The sequence below is a fragment of the Mercenaria mercenaria genome, chromosome 11 (assembly GCF_021730395.1).
Source record: "Mercenaria mercenaria strain notata chromosome 11, MADL_Memer_1, whole genome shotgun sequence".
Lineage (NCBI taxonomy): Eukaryota > Metazoa > Mollusca > Bivalvia > Venerida > Veneridae > Mercenaria > Mercenaria mercenaria.
Window position 1 is genome coordinate 20,205,167 of NC_069371.1, and position 25,078 is coordinate 20,230,244.

At 36.7% G+C, this 25,078-nt stretch overlaps 2 protein-coding genes across 3 annotated transcripts in view; one reads left to right on the top strand and one right to left on the bottom strand.

Annotated features, from left to right (window-relative positions):
• The first annotated feature begins 3,453 nt into the window (after positions 1-3,453).
• On the top strand, positions 3,454-6,958 carry LOC123531593 (laminin subunit alpha-4-like). Its single transcript, XM_045312695.2, has 5 exons — positions 3,454-3,609; positions 4,435-4,523; positions 4,683-4,905; positions 5,637-5,819; positions 6,221-6,958. The coding sequence occupies exons 1-5, from the start codon at positions 3,562-3,564 to the stop codon at positions 6,353-6,355; spliced, it is 678 nt and encodes a 225-aa protein (XP_045168630.1). The 5' UTR covers positions 3,454-3,561; the 3' UTR covers positions 6,356-6,958.
• A 2,164-nt stretch (positions 6,959-9,122) lies between these two features.
• Positions 9,123-25,078, bottom strand: part of LOC123531592 (RNA-binding protein 45-like) — a 43,574-nt gene continuing 27,618 nt past the window's right edge. For both annotated transcript variants that reach the window (XR_006682455.2, XR_006682454.2), the window contains exons 12-14: positions 12,823-12,981; positions 11,512-11,683; positions 9,123-9,882 (exon numbers count right to left, since the gene is read on the bottom strand). The gene's annotated coding sequence lies outside the window, so the exon portion shown is untranslated. The remainder of the gene's footprint in view (positions 9,883-11,511; positions 11,684-12,822; positions 12,982-25,078) is intronic.

Sequence of the window (25,078 nt, forward strand, 5' to 3'; positions counted from 1 at the left end):
TTTGACTTTTTGTGTTACAGTAAATTTCACTCAGTTATAAGTTGTGGCTTTTATTTATTTATTTTGTTTGGTTTTACGTCGTACCGGCACAATTATAGTCATGATATTGCGATTTTCCAGCTTAAATGTTGGAGGAATTTAAGACCCCAGGTGCCCCTACGTCACGCGGCATTATTTTATCACGAGCGGGCATCTGCATCATGTGTACAACCACCGACATCCAGCTGGATGGCTTCCTCTCATGAAGACCCCTGGTACCCCTACGTGCATTATTTCATCACGAGCGGGCACCTGGGTAGAACCACAGGCCTTCCGTAAGCCAGCTGGATGGCTTCCTCACATGAATTTTTTAGCAGTACAAACTTTTATTCAGCAATCAAATCGGTTTAAGTAAGTACAATAAATTCAATAACGTGAAAATTTATATACATCTTGTTATGAATGAAACTGTCCATTTATGTTTTTCTTTGCTTGAACAAATTATGGATTTGTATTAAGCATGGTTTTTTGGGGGGTACGGTCGGGATGCAGAGGCAGCTTCATGTATCAAAATAATAGCTCCATTACAGAAATGTATTCTTTGATGTTCTTTGATGTCCCCCCCCCTCTCTCTCTCTCTCTCTCTCTCTCTCTCTCTCTCTCTCTCTCTCTCTCTCTCTCTTGATTATTGTAATCTTTCTGTTGTTTATTTCTCTCTCAAGTAACTTGCTCACATTTAGTCTGTTGAAAAGAATATTATAAGATCTTTTTCTATGGGAAGGGCTGTATGCTGATGTTGAAATAACTCGTAGCCCAACCCTTTTGTTTTTGTTGTGTGTTAAAAATGTATGTAATATTGTGTGTAATATTGAAACAGAGAGCAATAAAATATGATTAAACTAATTCAACGCCCCGAGTGAGGCTCGAACCCACATCGATGAGGTGCAAATGATTTGAAGTCAGCGACCTTAACCATTCGGCCACGGAGGCCCCAAGTTGTGGTTTTGGTTTTGGCGTCCACACACTTGAAGCAGTCCAATGCAGGGTTTTATATTAAAATTTATTTAATTATCATAAAAGAAGAAGAAGAAGAAGCATGTGATATAGATCTACATGATAATCATACATATATAAATTAATATGATACCCATCTATTTTGTAACAAATACACAAGCTTATTGTCTGGCGAAAATATCAATGGATACGTCCATAATATGCACATATTTTTCAAAATACCCGCGACATATGAAGGGTAAAATGGGGTAACTGGGACACTTACAGGAACAATGTTATATGATATTGTAGAAAGACAAAATATAAACTTAATTGATATGTATGTCACTATGCGCAACCTATCTATAATTAAGTATACGACGTATATAAACTTTAAAAAACTGATAACCTGTGCTTCATTATAAATTAATTGAACACTGTCTTACCGAATGCTCTTTTACAACAGATGATCTCATTTAGGACACGTAACCCATATTCCCTAATTTTCTAAAAAGTGTGAAGTGTCCCGGTTATCCCATTGTCCCAGTTATCCCATTTTACCCTATACATTTTTGTACAGTACGTATGAACATTATGAAACTGATAAATCTTGTTATCTTGTTTCTTTTTATACGAAACATCCGTGAATTACCCTATCGCCCGCATCTCCTTCGATTATTATTGCAGTTTTCAGGTTTTAAGACTTTCGTGTTTTTCTAGTCTTTTTGTAACTAAACGTACGCACATGTATGCGCACATCCGTATAACTGGCTACGCGCCTGTAGGCAGATGGTCCTGCATCAACAGCTTTACGTAAACATCTTCTCCTCCCATGAACGCCTTGACCAACCTTCATCAGACTTGGTCTGTGGCATCCTGGTAATGTTCTCTTACAATGACATTAATTTCAAAATGCTATTGTAAATCATACTATAAGATATCAAAAGTTAATGGTAAACTTAAATTTTTATATAGGTACAGTAATTGCTTAGATTTTAATACTAAGAAATTGTTATGCTCTGCTCTTATTCAATGCCACTTTGATTATTCTTCTTCATCTTGGTTTGAAGGTCTGAATAAGAACCTGAAAAAGAAGCTGCAAATAACGCAAAACAAGGTAATTAGGCTCCTTTTAAAAAGGCTATAGCTCTAGAACCCCCATTACTTTTAAAGAGTTCCAGGATGTTAACTACCTAAACGTAGGAGATAGAGTTAGACAATTGAGATTCAACCATATGCATAAGATTTATTACAGGAATAGTCCTGTCTATCTTCGAGAAAATTTCATTTTTATAATGAGGCTAATATTCGTTCTAGTGGTTATAACTTTGTCAGTCTACCACATTGTAAACTCTTTAAATAAACAAACTTTTTATTTTAAAGGCGTACGCTAGAATTCCCTGTATATGAGATGGGCGAAAATTTTCCCAATAACAGAATTTATTTAAACTTTGGATATTGAAGGACAATCATCTAAGAAACAAAAATATGCAATAAAAATCGTAGGTCACCGGTATTGAAAAAGAGTAATCTGCCCTTGAAAACGCCATTTTTGGGGGAAATGCGGTTTTCAAGGGCAGATAACTCTTTTTCGACACCGGTGACCTATGATTTTTATTGCATTTTTTTGTTTCTTAGATGATTGTCCTTCAATATCCAAAGTTTGAAGAAATTCTGTTATTGGGAAAATTTTCGCACCAAATTCTAGCATACGTCCTTAATGGAATTAAAGAATGGAATTCACTTCCTGAAAGTATTAAATCTTTGAAGAACATTTATCACTTTAAAAAATCTGTTAAATCCTACTTACAAGAAATGCACAAGAGAGAGTTTGAAGACCCTTTTCTGTATAACTGAATGTGGTGTTTTCTTTATTGATCAGTATTAATAATGTAACAGTATTTTATTGTCTAGTCATTTTAAGTATGTATATTGAGCCTACTTTTACTCCCATTTTAAACCAAAATCTTGACAAATGACTTCAATTTTTTATTTATGTTTTATTCATTTTTTATCCAAACTTTGGACATGTCAATTTTACCCATGGACCCCATTGGAAATAAGGTTTCAGCTTAATGGGTTATCCATAGGAACATAGTACAATTTTCTTAACTTTTATTAGTAATCTTCCTTTTGTTCATGAGTAAAAGTACGCTATGAACCTAGGTTTTATATGCAAACTGCCGAATTTTTTTTTAATTTTTATAATATCTTGTTTTAGTGGTGATTCTTAATATCTGAAACTTTTTCTGCGATACCTAAATTAATTTATTGTTTGTCTTGCTATGTCTTGAAATAAATAATAATAAAGAAATTTTAAGCTTATAAAATTAAAGACGATTTTATCAACTCTTTCCTTTCAATTTATCACAGAAATGTGAATAAACTTCAAAATGTGAATATTCTGAAAGACGTAGAACATTTACATACATATACTTATTATAAATTCTGGTATATATACTGAGCTCACGTTTAACGAGCAGAATAATATATACCTGTAAACTGTTTTGCTCGCATGCATTCACCATTAACCTACATTTTCTGTGAGGAAGCTGATAAGCACAGCCTGTTTACGATTAATAATTCAAAATGGATTCTCTCAGGTTGTCTACCATTTTTGTTGGGATTTTTTCACTGGTAAATTCTTTTTCATTCAGATACTCTTTCGTACAAATTAGTATAAAGACCATATTATAAGAATAAGACGTATTTTTTATCAGAATGTATGACTACATAGTACTTTATGTTCATATTACCTTGTATAAAATGTGATAGAGATTTTGATAAATTATCACAAAATTATGAGGAGGGCGCACGTAATGATCGCTGAGCTTATTTTTATGTATATTTATTAAACAGATCTAGATAATTGTACACGCACACCCATTATGTGGCACACTGGACTTTGTTTCTAGGAAGCGGACCCGGGAATGTATAAAAAGTTAACATGATTGCGTGTATCCGCAAGGGATTTTGCCACTCCAGCAAGCATGAGGGCCCCTCGCGGTCAGGTGGATCCAAGTCACTTGTCATTCACCCATGTGGGTTCGATCCTCACTTAGGGCGTAGAATTAAGGGTTTATGTGAGGAAGCCTTCCAGCTGGCTTACGGAAGGTCGGTGGTTCTACCAAGGTGCCCGCACGTGATGAAATAATGCCTGGGTGCATCTGAGGTCTGTCTCCGCCACGAAGAGCTGGAAAGACGCCATATAAGCTATATAACTGAGTCGGTGTGATGTTAAAACAAAAACAAAAATCTTGTTCAATTTCTTAAAATTCAGCAAATGTCCATGGTATTATTGACCATATCCACGTTTTTCTTTAATGATATATAACACTACATGAACCTCTAGCGCTTTCCGTCTTGTTTTATATGAAAGCTCACCGATAATATATGATGTGGAGAAATGCACAATAGTCGAGTGTAAAGTTTAACACTGGTCATTTTCTTTTTGGTTGCTAGGTGACGGGGGCATCCGCCGGAGCATGCTATCAATTTTCAGGCACAGGAAGTGTTTCCTTCGTTGAAAACATCCCGTCGAGTGGAGAAAGGTATGTATATGTATAGGTTCTAGCCAGTGCTCTATTTTCAGTAACATACATTAACCGACGCGTTAGCCGATCATTCAGACGTGATTTCTTTCTGATTTTCTCCAAAAGATCTATTTTAATTAGTCAAATTATTTTCTGCATTTCCATTTCAATTTTCAGTGCTCACTTTAAGCTGAAGTTCAAGACCATTGCCGACTCGGGAATACTTTACTACGCGGAAGGGCAATACCATCCCGAGAGAGTGTACGATTTTGAAGGTGTCTTCATGCGCGATGGTTACTTGCACTACTTTTTGTTCAATCCTGGAGAATTCAGCATCGGGTCTTCCTTTGGATTTCATGGGAAAAGTAAGAAGAAAGTCAATGACGGCAATTGGCACGAGGTAAATATTTAGAAAAAAAAAACACGAAAACATGTTTTTAGTAATCTACATCAGTAACCATAGTCCAGTTAGTGAGTCTTGTTATATAGTACAGCTAGGCGATTTTTGAAAGGCGATGTTATCATCAGTTAGGGATTTTAGTCACCGACCTCACCCAAGCCTGACAGTGACGAGGCTCAAGCGGCTCATATTTCAAAGCCAGTGTTTTTTATCACTAAGAAAGACCGACCAACATCATAATCTTGTTTTAAGGCTTTATTGTGCCATTGTTGTTACTGATTATACCTCATGCTTGTTAACTGTACTTTTCAATAAATTTGTTTCATTACTTTCTGCGTCTTTGTACTTTTCTTCTTTTTTATGTAAATGGAACGAAATATAGGTTTCTTAACAAAGCGTCATCCATCCGAGGAGAGATTCATGCTGGTTCGACCAAATTAATGTATTTTGTTATCACTGTAACTTTTAGTTGGTTCAACGCACGGGATGACATTATTAATTGCTTTTTCACAATTGCTATTGTGAAACATTTGAATTTCTATTTGTTATGTTGGCGCCATTTAAGGTTCAGTTCCCTAGTGTATTACATCTTTATTATGTACTGTTAAATGAACACCCATAACTCTGAAGTTCGTGTTCAGACAAAGTGCATATGCATGTTGTCAGGCAAGTTTTTATTAATGACACCATATTTTCCAGACGTTAGTTTCATTAAAATTGCAAAATTTCAGGTGGAATTTTACCGTAACATACAGATGGAGACTATTCGCGAGAACGGCAAGAAGGAAAGAGTGTATCAAACAGGACTGAAACTTGACGGAAGGCTGCAGGCTTCAGACGACAGGTGGCGCGACGGTGTCAACATTGACAAACCAGTCATTCTTGGAGAAGATCCTCATCTACAGGACCGTAGTGTAAGCATACCTTACCATAAAATATCAAAATTACGAAACATAATCCTAAAACCCTAAAACGGTTGATGCAAAGTGGTCCCGGCATATGGGTAGGTTGTGTTTAAATGCGAGTGGATCGAGTTTAATACTTTTGTGCGTTTTATGCGCTCCATACACCGATCGCGAGAGCACCGGGCAGCAGCGGGGGATGCCTTTCGTCACCGGGTAACTTGCTGTCGCAATTTTTCTATACGTTTGGCGTCCGTTAACGCTTTACGGTGTAGTGTGACTGACACATTAACTGTAAAGGCAGGGAACTTGTCTACGAGAATGTTAATTCCACAAGAAATTCATTTTTTTTATGACTTAACCTTTGTGCTGTTGTAAAGCTATGCAGATTCTAATTCTTTTATCATTTTCAGAGCAAGTCGATCGGTAACTTCAAAGGTAAAATCAAGGACTTTGAAGATCTAACAAACGACAAAAGATTTAACGCGGAGCATGAACAACTTGCTGCTGGGGTGTCTCATTGTATTGCTGCTCCTGATGCCGTGTAAATCTTCTCCCAGCTCGGGCTGGTGATGTCATTACCACAGCAACCCGACTCGAGGGGAGATTTGAATCAAAAATCTGTACAGTGCAAATAAGTTACGTGTTTAGACTTTTTTATGTAACTGTTTTTTTTTTTTCATTTGTTGTTCACGGTTGAACCGTTAACTTAGGCTCAATGGCATTGTGCCGAGATCGTACAACTTTACATTGAAGAATACTTTTTTCCTTGGAAATATTCATTGGAATAACTAAAACGTTTGATCTGTAATTAAAGTAAATCAGAAGATCTATTAGCAATTCTTGTCCATAGCTTTGTATGTCACACTGACCACAAGTAGAAATAGGTCTGCAATAAGTTTGTATCAGTTCAAGATGTAGATCTACAAGAGATGACCATCAAGTCATATAAAGACAGCGTTATTTTACAAATCTGGTAAAGGGACCTATATACATGTATGGACAGTTCAGCAACATAACCCCACATTCTTAGAGAGCAAAGGACACTGTAAGCAGGCGACACTTTTTTCCAGACACAAAGAAGAGATCTACGTTAAATTTATCAAAGACTCATTTTCATGAAAAAAAAAACAAACAAAAAAAAACAAAAACACCCGCTATCTAACCATTAACGAGTTCTTTTTTAAAAGTCTACATAATTTGATAAAACTATAATTAGACCTACCGGACATCGTTCTAGAGAACATAGGTTGTGGGTAAGTAAATCCTTAGTCGGATGGGAGCCGCAAGTAACACAAATGGAAATAGTGATAGCCGTACACAAGTAACTAGCAGTATATGATGTTTGAGGTCATGACATTCGAAAGATTTGGTTTAGATTTCAATTATTATTGTTTATTTGCGTATGTATAACAGTTAAATAAACATGGAAAACTAAACCCTTGTTTTTAAACGTATCTATCTATACATATAAGCATCAAGGAAATGCCTAAAATTTAACCCTTGTCTCTCTCCAAGGTTCATAGATTTTGTTGGCGAAACAATTTAGTTCCAGCTTAATTTTAATAGCTAGTGGAGGAAAACCCTACGGCCACTCTGGGCATTAATTTTTTCAGACATGAACGGGCACCTTGGTAAAACCACAAACCTTGTAAGTCAGCTGGACGGCTTCCTCACATGAAGAATTCCACAGCCCAAGCGAGGACTGGAAGCCACACTGAAGAAATGCAAGTGATTTGAAGTCATTATCTTAACCATCCTACCTGGAGGCCACTCCTAGGCTCATCATTTCAGAAATGAAAGAGATTTGTTTAAAGGACTGACGACAGTATAAATATCAAGAATCACTCAAAAAATTCTACTTGGATTTTATTACCCATGATAGGAGATAACATTACAGAGACTATGGGCTAGTTCAACCAGGAAGGTCTAATACGTATCTGTTGTTCCAGGTTCAACAGAGTCACTAGAAAACCAAACTGTTTCCTGTCCTCACTGAATGCAGCAGGTCCAGAGGATATTACTTTATTTCAATGTCGGGTGGAAATATCTTTCACTGAGTAAACAACAAACACTCACTTTTTTATCACTATTCAGTTTAACATTCATGTTTATGTGCTCTTGAATGTATCAATCATATTGAATACTGGTTCTAAGTAGTTACATTATAGACAGTAAATGTTGTACACTGGTAATATCAAATTAAAACAATGTTTGTTCTGTTTGCTTTATATGTACGTTATTTACTACTGAAGAGAAAACAGACTGATGTATTGGTACTATTTTTCAAGATGCCTGTTATAGTAGTGATGTGTTGATTAATCATGGCATTGACGAATCGTGGATAAATGGTCCACAACGTGACCGTTAACAGAAGTTACATACTCTTATAACAATACTCCCCTCAAGCCCCACACCAACCCACCCTCTAAAAATAAGTTAAATCTAGTAAATTTCAACTTTGAACTTTTAGTGTTCTTGCGAAATGATTTCTTTTTAAATTTAATGACGACAATTGACAATTCCTGGGAACTGTCTGAAAATCACCAAATAATGTGACACTCATGCTTACCAAGTTTTTCAATAATCTGACCTAGTGACCTTGTTCTTTACCCAAGTGACCCATTTACAAATTTATTTTAGATTTTAAACAAACCATTCTGTTACTACCTAGTGACCTAGTTTTTCATCCAATTGACCAAGTTACAAATTTCTCCTAGATTTTAAACAGACAAACACTAACCAAGCATCATGAATATTAGGTATAATACATGGTCTTTAGTGTTAACTAAGTCTTTCTAATATTTGATTTGGTGCCCCAATTTTTGACCTAGATAATCCAGTTTTAAGCTCTACCTAGATTTCATAGAGAAAAACATTCTGACAAAGTCTTATGCAGAACATGTAAGAAATATTTATTTCTAATCTTAACAAGGTTTTCCTTAACCTAGTGACCTAGTTTTTTTACCTCGGGCATGCCACTTTCCAGCTTGCCCTAGATTTTAAGGAGATAAACATTCTGATAAAGATTTATAATGATCAAGAAGAAAATGGGACCTTTCGACTTTAAAGGTTTTTCTATGATTTGATCTAGTGACATACTTTTAAGACCTCAGATAATCCAGTTTTGTGCTTTGCGCCGAGGCAAGCTAAAAATCAAGAACACAACCCAATCCTTTTTTTATTTGCTCAATTTTCTAAGTATATTTTTATTTGCAGTTTTGAAAACTCTGGGCTTCATCAAATTCTACATGGTAAAAACAAATCTTGATCCAAACATGCAGAACTACCTTATGAAGTACAATAATAACAAAATTGTTCTTTTTAATTGTTCTTTTAATCTTAAACATTGATTGGCATACTCACAAAAATTACGCAAATATTTCTATACAGGTTCTAGTTTGGTTAGGCAACCTTACTTTAAAAATTCAAAATTTGAAACAGTCCCAGTTGATTGATAACCAGCATTAATTAAATTGTATTAGAGTAAATGTTTAAACATGAGTTACAGACAAACCACTAAAATTTCTGGGCCAAAAATGTTTTAAATTACAATTGTCAATGAATATTTTCTAACAAGGCCATGCATCAAAAATCTTTTGGACAATCTCTGTTTTGCTGGCACTGGTGTACAGTGAAGGCTGTATTAAACAGCCACATATGGGAATGACATAACTGGCTGCTAAAGTCAAGTTAAAATAACAACATAAAATTCAAATTAGGAAGTCAGCTAGCTGCCTGCTTAGGTAAGTGGCTGCTAAATACAGGGGACTGCTAAGGCAAGTTCATTTGTACTGTTACAGTGTTAATAATTGTTTCACAAGAAATGTAGGGCTGTATATAGTTGGTCTACAAATTGTCACTAAAGTGTCTTTTTGTCATTATGGCATGTGAGGAGTACATGGTGGGCTACTGTCTCCAGGCAATGCTGGCATGCACTCAGTTTCTTCCTTGTCCGCCATTTTTTTGTCATGGGAACAGTGGCAGACGACACCTTCACTGTAAATACATCCTGTTTCTGGAACAAGAACTGGAAAGGAGGTGCTGTTCTCACTTTCATACAGACAGTTCGGACCTAGAATGAAAATAAAGAAAACATCTTTTTACTACATTACAGCGCAATAAATATGCAGTTCAGTGTCAGTAGCAGCTACATTTCTAACATGAAACTAGAAGTGTCCATAGGACATGGATGCCCTCACTATGTGATGTTAAAGGTAAAGGTAAATTTTATCTACTGTCACTCTGTGGAACAATTAACATAAGCTATACAGAGCTTTTGAGCGACCCTATTTTTATTTATTTTTTTTTTTTTTTATTTAGGGTAGAGAGGAGTGAATTCTGTGAAGAACTTTTACAGAAGCAGATACCTTTGACAGAACCAAATACTAAAGTTGCAGATTGGAAATGAAAATCAATGTATATACCTATTTCACCTTAAAATAATGAGTTAAAGTTTGTTTTAAGTTATTTGAATATTCTTTTATGCATACTGAATAGACAAGACAAGAAAAATGACACAATACTGAAAGTGCTATCTTCACTGATTTAGGTGTCTAAGTCTTGCACTTGACACATCTTATTATTGAGAATGCTTGTCCGAAGTTTTTTAGTACAACAATACAGAAGTTATTGACAGAACAAGATAAAAATCAAGTTAAATCTTTGATGTGTAAGAGTGGCTTTGATCTTTAAGCTATGATAGCTAGGTGTTTAAATCCCACACCATCTAATAATGGTGAACGTTTGTGCCAAGTTGTAAATTCATCCACTCATACAAAAGTTTCAGGCGGAAAATCATTACCCTTTTAGGGTGACCTTGACTTTTTAGCTAGGAATGATACATAACATACTGTCTAGTTATGGTGAATGCTTATGCCTAGTAACTTGAATATCTATCCATTTATACAACATTCATCCGATTGCTTAAGGCTGGACACAAAAATGATTTTTTTTGTTTTTACTTCTAAGTATGACCTTGTCCTTTGAGGTAGTGGTATGGGTCTTAAACATGAAATGTCTTGTTATGAGAATCATAGAAAAGTTATAGTGCAGGCAAGAAGAATGACCTTAAACCTTTGACCTCTAAGTGTGACCTTGATCTTAAGGATAGGTGAAAGGGATGCTACACAATGTCTTGTCATTGTAAATGTCTGTTTCAAGTATTCTAAATATCCATAAGTGCATAAACAAGAGGGTCCTGAAGGCCCTGTATCGCCGCTCACCTGAACTAGATCAAACAGAAAATGTAACATCTATAGTGTAAACAAGGTTCTGACATGGCGACCTAATTTAGGAGCTCAGGTAACCCAGATACAATTTTATCTAAATTTTAAACAGACTAACATTCCAACCATGTCTCATAAGATCAAACAGAAAATGTGGCGTTTTGAGTGTTAACAATATTTCTACGATTTGACCTATTGACCTTATTTATTTTGTTTGGTTTAACATCACACCGACACAATTATAGTGAACTAATTTTTAATCCCAGATGATTTAGTAATGAGCTTGCCCTAAATTTTATTAAAGGTATTAATCTGACCAAGTTTCATTAAGATTGGGCATAAACTTTGACCTCTACTGTGTTAACAGTCAAACTGCTGAAGAAGTATGACACATGACAGACACAGGGTGGTCACAATTGATCACCTTGAACACACAATGTGCTCAGGTGAGCTAATTACAAATATTAAATCTTTACCATTTGGACATTCATAGCAACACTTCCCCTTCACCTTGTCATGACAATTTGCTGTCGGACATTTCACCATCTCACACATGATTCCATGTTGGGTACAGTAACATCTATCACAAACATTTCCTGTCACCAACTCTCCTACACGAAATTGTTTCCCAAGATACAGACACAATTTCTGAAAGCAATAAGAAATACATGCAACAGCTTGCAGCAGTACATTACTACTCCATGTTCAGTACTATAACACCTGTCACAAACACTCTCTGATACCAAATCTTCCAACCTGAAGGTTGTACTTAGATGCAGACATACTTCCCGAGGTAAGAAAATTAAGTTACAGTTTGCTGAGGGATATTTTCATACATTGTTTGATACAGTAAAATATGTCAAAAACATTCCCCTTCAACCCCTCCTTCAGTATAATTGAGCCGTGCCACCAGAAAACAAACAGTGGCTTTGCGACCAGCATGGATCCAGACCAGCCTGCGCATCCGCGCAGTCTGGTCAGGATCCATGCTGTTCGTTAACAGTTTCTCTAATTGCAATAGGCTTTGAAAGCAAACAGCATGGATCCTGACCAGACTGCACGGATGCGCGGGCTGGTCTGCATCCATGCTGGTCGCAAAGCCACTATGTTGGTTTTCTCGTGACACGGCTCATATACGTCACTAACATCCCCATCAACAGCTCACCCATATAGTATCTTTGTCCTAGGCAAACTCTTGACAGTGAAAAGGTACCAATCAACAAATATATGCTCTTCTTATAGTTGTTAAAAGAAGTTAAACTGTGTCTAATTAAAGTTCAGATTTACATGGAACAGACCAGGAATTCCTTCAGAAAGCTACAAAAACAACACTTTCACTACTGTAAAATCATTTAATTTCGTGGGCATGAAATTTCGTGGTTTTGGTCTGAATGGGAATTTCGTGGGGACATGAATTTGTGGATTTCAACTTTTGAACATAAAATGAATGGGAATTTTACTTGTTCGTTGGGATTAAATTTCGCAGATTGACTACCACGAAATCCACAAAAATTAGTCCCCCACGAATATTATCATTTCACAGTTTTATATATTATGAAAAACTGTGTGCAACTTATAAAAGAGTTTGAAATTAAGTATATGCATTTAACAGAGTTGCTCTCTTTCATGGAGCATATATACTAAAGTATTTACATGGCTGACATAATTAAGATTTATAACTTAAATATCTTGAAAAGCATTTAAAAGGAATAAAAAAAAATCTCAAAATTTTGAATTCATGACTGAAAAAATGGATTCAGATACCAGGTGCTTTTGTCATAGATTACCTCACTGCCACCACTGCTACGTGTCTGGCATTGCTGTGCTAACACTACCAGAACCATTAAACCAACAGTCAACATCACACCAGAAATCTCCATTCTTCACATGTGACTGGTCATGGAAAAAAGCTCTAGCAGCTGATCTTATGTAAGCTCCCCAAATATCTGAAGAAATTGGACAAAACAACTATGGATTATAAATCACATCCAATGATTGGAGAAACAAATCTGAGACATGGACACAATATTAATATAATTTTAGTTTAAGTTACTGTAACCTAACTTTACTGGTCAGGTCTACTAAATATATGAAACATTTTCTTAACAACTTAATCTTTTTTTTTTGAAAATGTTAACAACAGAATAGTTTAAAAGAAGTTCTCTCCATACTGACAATACTTAATACTTAAATAATAAACTTTACCTTTAAAATTCCAACAATAATCCTTTTTAAAATATCAAAATATTTAAGTTTATGTCCGGCTGTGACTACAGGCCAAAGGAAGTAACAGTTTGTGTACTCTGACTCAAAGTTGCAAGTCAAGAACCCGCTATACAATTACTGAACGGCTTGCCTGAGGTCTTATGGACATGGGGCTAGCAGGTTAGAATACAGACGGACAGACTATTCAATAAGCATTTATTATAGGACCAGAAATTAAATTTCATTTTTTTTTCTTCAATTTTCTGACTTATTAGTCAAATAAACATGTAGTGAATATAGACCAGTGATATAGCTAAAACAGTAAGGAGTGGTGTAATAAAATAGCTTATGCTTTAAAAGGAAACTTATAAAGCAGAACAGAAGCTGAATAAATTAAACAATAACTATAAATGTGTGCTAATTTTTGGACACACCTGCTAAACTACTTTTCAAACCCAAAACCCACTGGATTTCCCTTTCACATTTTTTACCCGTGCATATAGCCATGGCGATCACTTTACATCTAGTTAACCTTATCCTGGTAAGTGGTTCTGTATTTCACACCAAAGCTATCTTGTGCTACAGAATAAACTGATAACTTCCTCACATGAATCAGGAGGTGGGGCAGTGTAATTCACTAATGGTTCAAGCTCACCTTAAAATTTATTGGATCACACAGTCCCTATGAAACATTAATTATTTTGTCTTGCCTGTTCACAAGCATACTCAGTGTTTACTAATGCAATGCTTCCTCTTAAGGAAGCAGTCACTTTGAAAACCACTTGATACACATCATTTTACACATCACAGGATATCATCCCTTGTGTAACATTCTTGTCCTTTTATGGTCACTTATTTGTTTTAAGAAGATTTTTTTACAAATCTTTCAAAGTCACAATTAATTATGTCAAGATTCATCAATGCTTCAAGCCTGAAATTGAGATTATTCATTTATTTTGTCATGTTTAGAGTCACACATACAGTGACATTCCCAGCTTTTGTTGGTGGAGGAAGAAACCCAGGTGCCCCTCCAGGCATTGTTTTAGGTGTGGGAACAACAACTTGGTAGAACCATCATCCTTCTATAAGCCAGCTGGATGGCTTCCAAAGAATTCTAAAGCCAAACTAAGGTTTCAAACCTCAATTGTTGAGGGGCAAGTGATCTGAAGTCAGCAAACTTTACCACTTGGTCACTTTGACTTTGAATTGTGAAATTACAGCAGCTGCTTAAAGATATATAGTCATGTTCATTTTCAGCAATGTAGATGCTTGTACGAGAAGTTACTGTAACTTAAATTTCAAGAAAGTTTTTAATTGAGTCAGTGGCCAGTGATTTGAAAAGAAATATATGCAAGTCAAGAAATCAAGGGGTTAATGCAAAAGTGGTCTTAGTGTATATGAATATAGAAGCAACTGGAGTTTTTTTTTTGAGAAATATGTCAATAAAGCTAATGACGGAAATAGAAAAAGAACAAACTCTGCTGCCTCTGCTTCATATATTACATTTGTCAAAGTACAAATGTATATGACAAATATCTAGAAATACAGGATAGATGCATGACTGTGTTATCCTGTATTGAAGGTAACATAGATAAATTATTTTTACACTGCAGTTAAATAATATGGATAGAATAAAGTCTGACAGATGATGTTTGCTCAAATACATTAGAACTATAAACAGTTTGTCTTTCCTTGAGTAAAGTTAAGTGAACCTGCCAAGCCTACCTGTCAGACATGTTTTTAATGTAGCAGAATGGACAACCAGGATCTGAAGGAATCTGAAAGTGGACCTCCCAAGAAGTATTCCTTTAAAGTTGAAATAGTATTTTGGTTAAGGAGAAGTTCTTGTGATTTAGGCGGATATGTTCTTTAAAGTTGAAATGGGCATTGGGGTTTAGGAGAAGTTCATTAAAGACAAAATGCGCTTTGTAGTTTAGAGGAGATGTTCATTAAAGACGAAATGGGCTTTTTGGTTTTAGAGATGTTCATCAAAGACGAAATGGGCCTTTTGGTTTTAGAGGAGATGTTCATTAAAGACGAAATGGGCTTTGTGGTTTACAGGAGATGCACATTAAAGACAAAATGGGCTTCGTGGTTTTAGAGGAGATGTTCATTAAAGACGAAATGGGCTTCGTGGTTTACAGGAGATGTTCATAAAAGACGAAATGGGCCTTTTGGTTTTAGAGGAGATGTTCATTAAAGATGAAATGGGCTTTGTGGTTTACAGGAGATGTACATTAAAGACAAAATGGGCTTTGTGGTTTTAGAGGAGATGTTCATTAAAGACGAAATGGGCTTCGTGGTTTTAGAGATGTTCATTAAAGACGAAATGGGCTTTGTGGTTTACAGGAGATGTACATTAAAGACAAAATGGGCTTCCTGGTTTTAGAGGAGATGTTCATTAAAGATGAAATGGGCTTCGTGGTTTACAGAAGATGTTCATTAAAGACGAAATGAGCTTCCTGGTTTTAGAGGAGATGTTCATAAAAGATGAAATGGGCTTTGTGGTTTACAGGAGATGTTCATAAAAGACGAAATGGGCCTTTTGGTTTTAGAGGAGATGTTCATTAAAGATGAAATGGGCTTTGTGGTTTACAGGAGATGTACATTAAAGACAAAATGGGCTTCGTGATTTTAGAGGAGATGTTCATTAACCCTTAGCCTGCTGGCGGCAGATGATTCTGCCTTTGCGACCAGTGCAGACCAAGATCAGCCTGCACATCCGTGCAGTCTGATCATGGTCTGCACTGTTCGCTATTCAGTCAGTAAATTGTCAGTGAAAACCCCTTTGAGTAATAAGTGGTACTGTCCAGATTGAAAGATGGACCAGTCCATTACGAAAATATAGCAGGTTAAGGGTAAAAGACGAAATGGGCTTCGTGGTTTTAGAGGAGATGTTCATTAAAGACAAAATGGGCTTCGTTGTTTTAGAGGAGATGTTCATTAAAGACGAAATGGGCTTTGTGGTTTACAGGCGATGTTCATAAAAGACGAAATAGGCCTTTTGGTTTTAGAGGAGATGTTCATTAAAGATGAAATGGGCTTTGTGGTTTACTGGAGATGTACATTAAAGACAAAATGGGCTTCGTGGTTTTAGAGGAGATGCTCATAAAAGACAAAATGGGCTTTGTGGTTTTAGAGGAGATGTTCATTAAAGACGAAATGGGCTTCGTGGTTTTAGAGGAGATGCTCATTAAAGACAAAATGGGCTTCGTGGTTTTAGAGGAGATGTTCATTAAAGACGAAATGGGCTTCATGGTTTTAGAGGAGATGTTCATAAAAGACGAAATGGGCTTTGTGGTTTACAGGAGATGTTCATAAAAGATGAAATGGGCCTTTTGGTTTTAGAGGAGATGTTCATTAAAGACGAAATGGGCTTTGTGGTTTACAGGAGATGTACATTAAAGACAAAATGGGCTTCGTGGTTTTAGAGGAGATGTTCATTAAAGACGAAATGGACTTCGTGGTTTTAGAGGAGATGTTCATTATAGACGAAATGGGCTTTGTGGTTAACAGGAGATGTTCATTATAGACGAAATGGGCTTCGTGGTTTTAGAGGAGATGTTCATTAAAGACGAAATGGGCTTCGTGGTTTTAGAGGAGATGTTCATTAAAGATGAAATGGGCTTTGTGGTTTTAGAGGATATGTTCATTAAAGACGAAATGGGCTTTGTGGTTTAGAAGAGATGTTCATTAAAGAAGAAATGAGCTTTGTGGTTTTAGAGATGTTCATAAAGGACAAATGTTGTTGCGGTTTTAGAGATGTTCATTAAAGACAAAATGAGCTTTCATGTTTTAGAGGACATGTTCATTAAAGAAGAAATGAGCTTTGTGGTTTTAAAGATGTTCATAAAAAACAAAATGGGCTTTGCAGTTTTAGAGATGTTCATTAAAGACGAAATGAGCTTTGTGGTTTTAGAGGAGATGTTCATTAAAGACAAAATGGGCTTTGCGGTTTTAGAGATGTTCATTAAAGACGAAATGAGCTTTGTGGTTTTAGAGGAGATGTTCATTAAAGACGAAATGAGCTTTCATGTTTTAGAGGACATGTTCATTAAAGATGAAATGAGCTTAGTGGTTTTAGAGGAGATGTTCATTAAAGACGAAATGGGCTTTGTAGTTTAGAGATGTTCATTAAAGTTGAAAAGGTCTAACATTTGTGGAAAGTTATTTGAAAAGCCTTCCTGGGGTCACAAAGATATAAAGCTGGCACAATTTTGTGATGAACAAATGTCTGGACCAAAAATATATGTCTTCCCTATGTATTGGGAAAACAGTAAGAGAAACTGCTGCGGCCATATAGTATATATATTACAAAAAATATAGATTTAAAGAACAAAGGCCTCCAAATACTATAACCATGCCTACATATTTCATGCCTGAGAGGAAACTACTTTATTTAAACAAGAGCTTGTCGAAACACAAAATGCCTTCCTTGATGCATTCAGTAATTGCACAAGGAACAGAAGTTATTTGATCACTGTGCACAAAAGTTCTACTGTTCTTGGTCAAAATGACTTTGAACTTTGACCTATTGACCTCAAAATCAAGAGGGGTCATCTGCTGGTCATGATAAACCCAATTAAGTTTCATGATCCTAGACCCAAGCATTCTCAAGTTATCGTCCGGACACATTTAAACTGTTCCTGGTCATCTGCTTGTCATGATCAACCTCCCTATCAACATTCATGATCCTAGGCCCAAGCGTTTTTGAGTTATCATCCGGAAACCGTTTAACTGTTTCTGGTTTGACCTTAAACCTACTGATCTCAAAATCAATAGGGGTCATCTGCTGGTCATACCAACGACCCTATCAACTTTCATGATCCTAGGCCCAAGCGTTCTTGAGTTATCATCCAGAAACTGTTTAACTGTTCTGGGTCACTGTGCCCTTGCCCTTTGACCTATTGACCTCAAAATCAATACGAGTCATCTGCTAGTCATGATCAACCTCTCTGTCAACTTTCATGATCCTATGCCCAAGCATTCTTGAGTTATCATCCGGAAACTGTTTAACTGTTCTGGATCACTGTGACCTTGACCTTTGACCTACTGATCTCAAAATCAATAGGGGTCATCTGCTGGTCATGACCAACCATCCTATCATCTTTCATGATCCTAGGCCCAAGCCTTCTTGAGTTATCATTCTGAAACCGTTAACTGTTCTGGGTCACTGCTACCTTGACCTTTGACCTAATGATCTCAGAATCAATAGGGGTCATCTGCTGGTTATGACCAACCACCCTATCAACTTTCATGATCCTAAGTCCAAGTGTTCTTGAGTTATCATCCAGAAACGGACTGGTCTACATTCTGACCGACCGACCGACCAACATCCGCAAAACAATATACCCTTCCTCCTTTGAAGGGGGGGGGGGGGGGGGGGGGCGCAGATTTTATGTCAAAATAAAACTGATGTCAACTTTGTATGACACATGCCCCCATAATAATTTTGACAGAATTGTACATAGTCAAAACTGGGCTTACCCAAGCATAAAACTCTCAGGAATATGCATGTCCACTTGATGTTGATGTTCATTTGAATTGAATGGAAACCCTAGGAGGAGCTGAGAACACAAAGGGCAACTGTTGCTGTACTATTGTAAAACAAACAAGAGGACCATGATGGTCCTGAATCGCTCACCTATCCCCACATGACCCAGTGCTGAACTGAGTATGACGTCGTTATTTCTATTATTTGACACTGTGACCTAGTTTTTGAGCACATGTGACCTAGATATCATCAAGATAAAAAATTCTGACCAATTTTCATGAAGATCCATTGAAAAATATGACCTCTAGAGAGGTCACAAGCTTTTTCTATTATTTGACCTAATGACCTAGTTTTTGAAGGCACGTGACCCACTTTTGAACTTGACCTAGATATTATCAAGGTGAACATTCTCACCAATTTTCATGAAGATCTCATGAAAAATATGGCCTCTAGAGAGGTCACAAGGTTTTTCTATTTTTCGACCTACTGACCTAGTTTTTGACCGCACATGACCCAGTTAGGAACTTGACCTAGGTATCATCAAGCTGAACATTCTCACCAATTTTCATGAAGATCCATTCAGAAATATGGCCTCTAGAGACGTCACAAGGTTTTTCTATTTTTAGAACTACTGACCTAGTTTTTGACCGCACGTGACCCAGTTTCGAACTTGACCTAGATATCATCAAGATGAACATTCTGACCAATTTTCATGAAGATCTCTTGAAAAATATGGCCTCTAGAGAGGTCACAAGGTTTTTCTATTTTTAGACCTAATGACCTAGTTTTTGAAGGGCATGTGACCCACTTTTGAGCTTGACCTAGATATCATCAAGGTGAACATTCTCACCAATTTTCATGAAGATCTCATGAAAAATATGGCCTCTAGAGAGGTCACAAGGTTTTTCTATTTTTCGACCTACTGACCTAGTTTTTGACCGCACATGACCCAGTTACAAACTTGACCTAGGTATCATCAAGCTGAACATTCTCACCAATTTTCATGAAGATCCATTGAGAAATATGGCCTCTAGAGACGTCACAAGGTTTTTCTATTTTCAGACCTACTGACCTAGATTTTGACCGCACATGACCCAGTTTCAAACTTGACCTATATATCATCAAGGTGAACATTCTGACTAATTTTCATGAAGATCTCTTGAGAAATATGGCCTCTAGAGAGGTCACAAGGTTTTTCTATTTTTAGACCTACTGACCTAGTTTTTGACCCCATGTGACCCAGTTTCGAACTTGACCTATATATCATCAAGGTGAACATTCTGACCAATTTTCATGAAGATCTCATGAAAAATATGGCCTCTAGAGAGGTCGCAAGGTTTTTCTATTTTTAGACCTACTGACCTAGTTTTTGACCGCACGTGACCCAGTTTCGAACTTGACCTAGATATCATCAAGATGAACATTCTGACCAACTTTCATAAAGATCCAATGAAAAATGTGACCTCTAGAGTGGTCACAAGCAAAAGTTTACGCACGCACGCACGGACAGACGGAGGACGGACGACGGACGCCACGCGATCACAAAAGCTCACCTTGTCGCTTTGTGACAGGTGAGCTAAAAACAGGGGCTTAACTCAAATACATAATGTTCAGACACAGAAGTCCCAACAATATGCTAATGTTCACTTCATTTTGATGATGTATGTATCGAGTTCTGTTTGAAATAAATGGAGGTTGTACAGTCAAGTACACAAGGTACAGTTGTAGCATTTTTATAATATTTTCATGTCAAACTAGACATGTAGTTGTAATATAGCCAAGTCAAAAAAGGGGAACTACTCAAAAAAAAAAATCAAACATAAAAGCCAAAAAATTATGTGGATGTCCATTTCATGTAAATTAAGTATTTTGAAATCATAAATATTCATGGGGGACTAATTTTCGTGGATTTCGTGGCTGTGTCAATCCACGAAATTTAATCCCAACGAACAAGTGAAAACCTATTAGAAACATGACCTTCTTTATTTACAACAAGGTTTGATGAAGAGCAGCAAAACCATATTCAATTACAATAAATTAATGTTTTCAAATGATACAAGGTGTATAACCTACAGAAGAGTGAAATTTTTAATGTTTATTAAAAATTTCAGTCACAGGACTGTCTTGTGACTTTAAAAAATAGCTGAGGGAAAGAGACAACCAAGATCTGAATTCCTGAACAGTCGCTTCTGTAAGAATTAGGTTTTAAAGGATTGGAGATTTTTGCATTACCAAAAGACACAAAAATACACCAAAGGAAGAAAGAATAATATAATCTTACTGTAAAAGATGAATGCAGTTACCGGTATGTTTTATTTCAGCAAAGTAAAATATTGCCTGCTTTGCAAACCAGTGTAATTTGGCATCTTAAAAGGTCACTTAAAATTATTTGACAGAAAAATATAAATGGGCATTAAAACTCACGAGCGTCAAAACAAATGATTGAACGATACTAAGTTTCATTTTAATTGTATGAAAACAGTAGGGGGCTTGAATACACAAGATATTGATGTAGTTGTATTAATGTTCAGTCCTAAAAAGGGACACAAGTCCAACAAGAGGACCATAATGGTCCTGAATCGCTCACCTGTTCCCACATGACCCAGTTTCGAGTATGACGTCGTTTTTTCTATTATTTGACATAGTGACCTAGTTTTTGAGCTTATGTGACCCAGTTTAAAACTTGACCTAAATATTATCAAGATAAAAATTCTGACCAATTTTCATGAAGATCCATTGAAAAATATGGCCTCTAGAGAGGTCAAAATATTTTTCTAATTTAAGACCTACTGACCTACTTTTTGACCGCAGATGACCCAGTTTCAAACTTGACCTAGATATCATCAAGATGAACATTCAGACCAACTTTCATACAGATCCCATGAAAAGTATGGCCTCTAGAGAGGTCACAAGTTTTTTTTATTATTTGACTTACTGACCTAGTTTTTCAAGGCACGTGACCCAGTTTCAAACTTGACCTAGATATCATCAAGGTGAACATTCAGACCAACTTTCATGAAGATCTTGTGAAAAATATGGCTTCTAGAGAGGTCACAAGGTTTTTCTATTTTTAGACCTACTGACCTAGTTTTTGATCACAGTTGACCCAGTTTCAAACCTGACCTATATATCATCAAGATAAACATTCTGACCAACTTTCATACAGATCCAATGAAAAATATGACCTCTAGAGAGGTCACAAGGTTTCTTCATAATTTGACCTACTGACCTACTTTTTGAAGACACATGACCCACTTTCGAACTTGACCTAGATATCATCAAGATGAACATTCTGACCAATTTTTATGAAGATCCATTCACAAGTATGGCCTCTAGAGAGGTCATAAGGTTTTTCTATTTTTAGATCTACTGACCTAGTTTTTGACCACACGTGACCCAGTTTCAAACTTGACCTAGATATCATCAAGATGAACATTCAGACCAACTTTCATACAGATCCCATAAAAAATATGGCCTTTAGAGAGGTCACAAGGTTTTTCTATTATTTGATCTACTGACCTAGTTTTTGATGGCACGTGACCCAGTTTCGAACTTGACCAATATATCATCAAGGTGAACATTCTGACCAATTTTCATGAAGATCTTGTGAAATATATGGCCTCTAGAGAGGTCACAAGGTTTTTCTATTTTTAGACCTACTGACATAGTTTTTGACCGCACGTGACCCAGTTTCGAAGCTGACCTATATATCATCAAGGTGAACATTCTGATCAATTTTCATGCAGATCCAATGAAAAATACGGCCTCTACAGAGGTCACAAGGTTTTTCTATTATTTGAACTACTGACCTAGTTTTGGACCGGACATGACCCAGTTTCGAACTTGACCTAGATATCATCAAGATGAACATTCTGACCAATTTTCATGCAGATCCCATGAAAAATATGACCTCCAGAGAGGTCACAAGGATTTTCTATCATTTGACCTAATGACCTAGTTTTCGATGGCACGTGGCCCAGTTTCGAACTTGACCTAGATATCATCAAGGTGAACATTCAGACCAACTTTCATGAAGATCTTGTGAAAAATATGGCTTCTAGAGAGGTCACAAGGTTTTTCTATTTTTAGACCTACTGACCTAGTTTTTGATGGCACTTGACCCAGTTTTGAATCTGACCTAGATATCATCAAGATGAACATTCTGACCAACTTTCATAAAGATCCCATTAAAAATGTGACCTCTAGAGTGGTCACAAGCAAAAGTTTACGGATGCACGGACGACGGACGCAGCGCGATCACAAAAGCTCACCTCGTCACTTTTGTGACAGGTGAGCTGAAAATAATTACTAGACACAAAAGTCTGGTTAATATGCTTATGTCCAGCATGTCTCCTTTGAATAAGATGACAACTATAGGAGCAGTTGAGTACACAAGAAAGTGTGAAGGACAGATGGAACAAGTGAATGAAGTATTGCCATGCAATACAAAGTCCCCTACTGGAAGGCACCTAATTTTTTCTACTGCAGTATAACATAATGAACTGATATCTGTCAATGATGTATAAACAATATTGTACTACATATACAATATGTTATAACATTATAACAACACACTTGGATTAAAATGTGCATATATAAAAACCCACAGTTGTTTTCATATTGAATTTTTTTGGCTGATTATAAAAATGTTATCATGTAAGTTATTTATAGTAACAACAAAGGGAAATTAATCTTTAAAAAAAAAAAAATAATAATAATAATAATATAAGTCCACAAGAAACTCTTTACCAGGTAGAGATAGGTCAAAATACACCTAAAAATTGGATGTAACATGCATGCTGTACCACAGAAAAGTGGTCTCGATTTTTCTCTACTGCCCGTAATAAAAAAGTTACAATAAAATCTATTTATAGTAACAACAAAGGGACGTAATTCTAAAAACAAGGGTGCCTCATGGTGGTGAACATTTGGTCCAAGTTACATCAAAATCCCTCCATGCATGAAGAAGAAATGTTCCGTACAAAGTCATTCTTGAATTTGACCTTTGACCTCTAAATATGACCTTGACCCTAGACCTAGGGACATGGTTCTTGCGCATGACATGTTGTCTCATCCAGGGGAATATTTGTGCCAACTGATATCTAAATCCTGCTTTGCATGACAAAGTTATAGACCGGACAGGAAAAAAATGCTCTTGACCTTTGATCTCAAAGTGTGACCTTGACCTTTAAGCTAGGGTACTGGGTGTTGCGCATGACACGTCGTCTCATCATGGGAAACATTTGTGCCAAGTAATATTAAAATCCCTTCATGGATGGCAGAGTTATAGACGGGACAGGAAAAAAACTCTGTTGACCTTTGACCCCCAATTGTGACCTTGACCTTTGAGCTAGGGGTCCAGGATTTGTGCATGACACGTCGTCTCATCATGGGGAACACTTGTGCTAAGTAATATTAAAATCCCTTAATGAATGTCAGAGTTATGGACCGGACACGAAACAGACCCTGTTCATGCTATGTTAATATTTGACAGCTAAGTGTGACCTTGACCTTTGAGCTAGGGGTCTGAAAGTTGTGCATGACACATCGTCTTATTATGAGGTACATTTGTGCCAAGTAATATTAAAATCCCTTCATAGATGGGAGAGTTATGGACCGGACAGGAAAAAAGCCTTGTTGACCTTTGACCTCCAATTGTGACCTTGACCTTTAAGCTAGGGGTCCAGGTTTTGCGCATGACACGTCGTCTCCTCATGGGGAACATTTCTGCCAAGTAATATTAAAATCTCTTCATGGATGGGAGAGTTATGGACCGGACAGGAAAAAAGCCCTGTTGACCTTTGACCTCCAATTGTGACCTTGACCTTTGAGCTAGGGGTCCGGGATTTGCGCACGACACATCATCTCATCATGGGGAACATTTGTGCCAAGTAATACTAAAATCCCTTCAAGGATGGGAGAGTTGTGGACCGGACAGGAAAAAAGCCCTGTTGACCTTTGACCTCCTATTGTGACCTTGACCTTTGAGCTAGGGGTCTGGGTTTTGCGCATGACACGTCGTCTCATCATGGGGAACATTTGTGCCAAGTAATATTAAAATCCCTTCATGGATGACAGAGTTATGGACCGGACACGAAATTGCGGACGGACGGAATGACGGAAAGACGGAATGACGGAAAAGAGCATTCCTATAGTCCCCAAAACTGGTTTTCAACCAGTAGGGGACTAATGACAGACTGAAGTTCAAACACTATATGCCTCCTGAGCCTTCAAAACTGAGGACATGAAAAATACCTTAAATGCATAAAATGTAGAATATTGAAAGTTTTTACTTAACAACAAATTCATAATTCTTGAACAGGTTCAGACATTAACTTAATGCG

What these genes read in the sequence shown, in the direction of transcription:
- LOC123531593 (XM_045312695.2), top strand. Translation starts at nt 3,562, where the DNA reads ATGGATTCTCTCAGGTTGTCTACCATTTTTGTTGGGATTTTTTCACTG. An exon ending in ATCCCGTCGAGTGGAGAAAG is followed by an intron (nt 4,524 to 4,682) that starts GTATGTATATGT and finishes TTCAATTTTCAG; the next exon opens with TGCTCACTTTAAGCTGAAGT. An exon ending in CTCATCTACAGGACCGTAGT is followed by an intron (nt 5,820 to 6,220) that starts GTAAGCATACCT and finishes TATCATTTTCAG; the next exon opens with AGCAAGTCGATCGGTAACTT.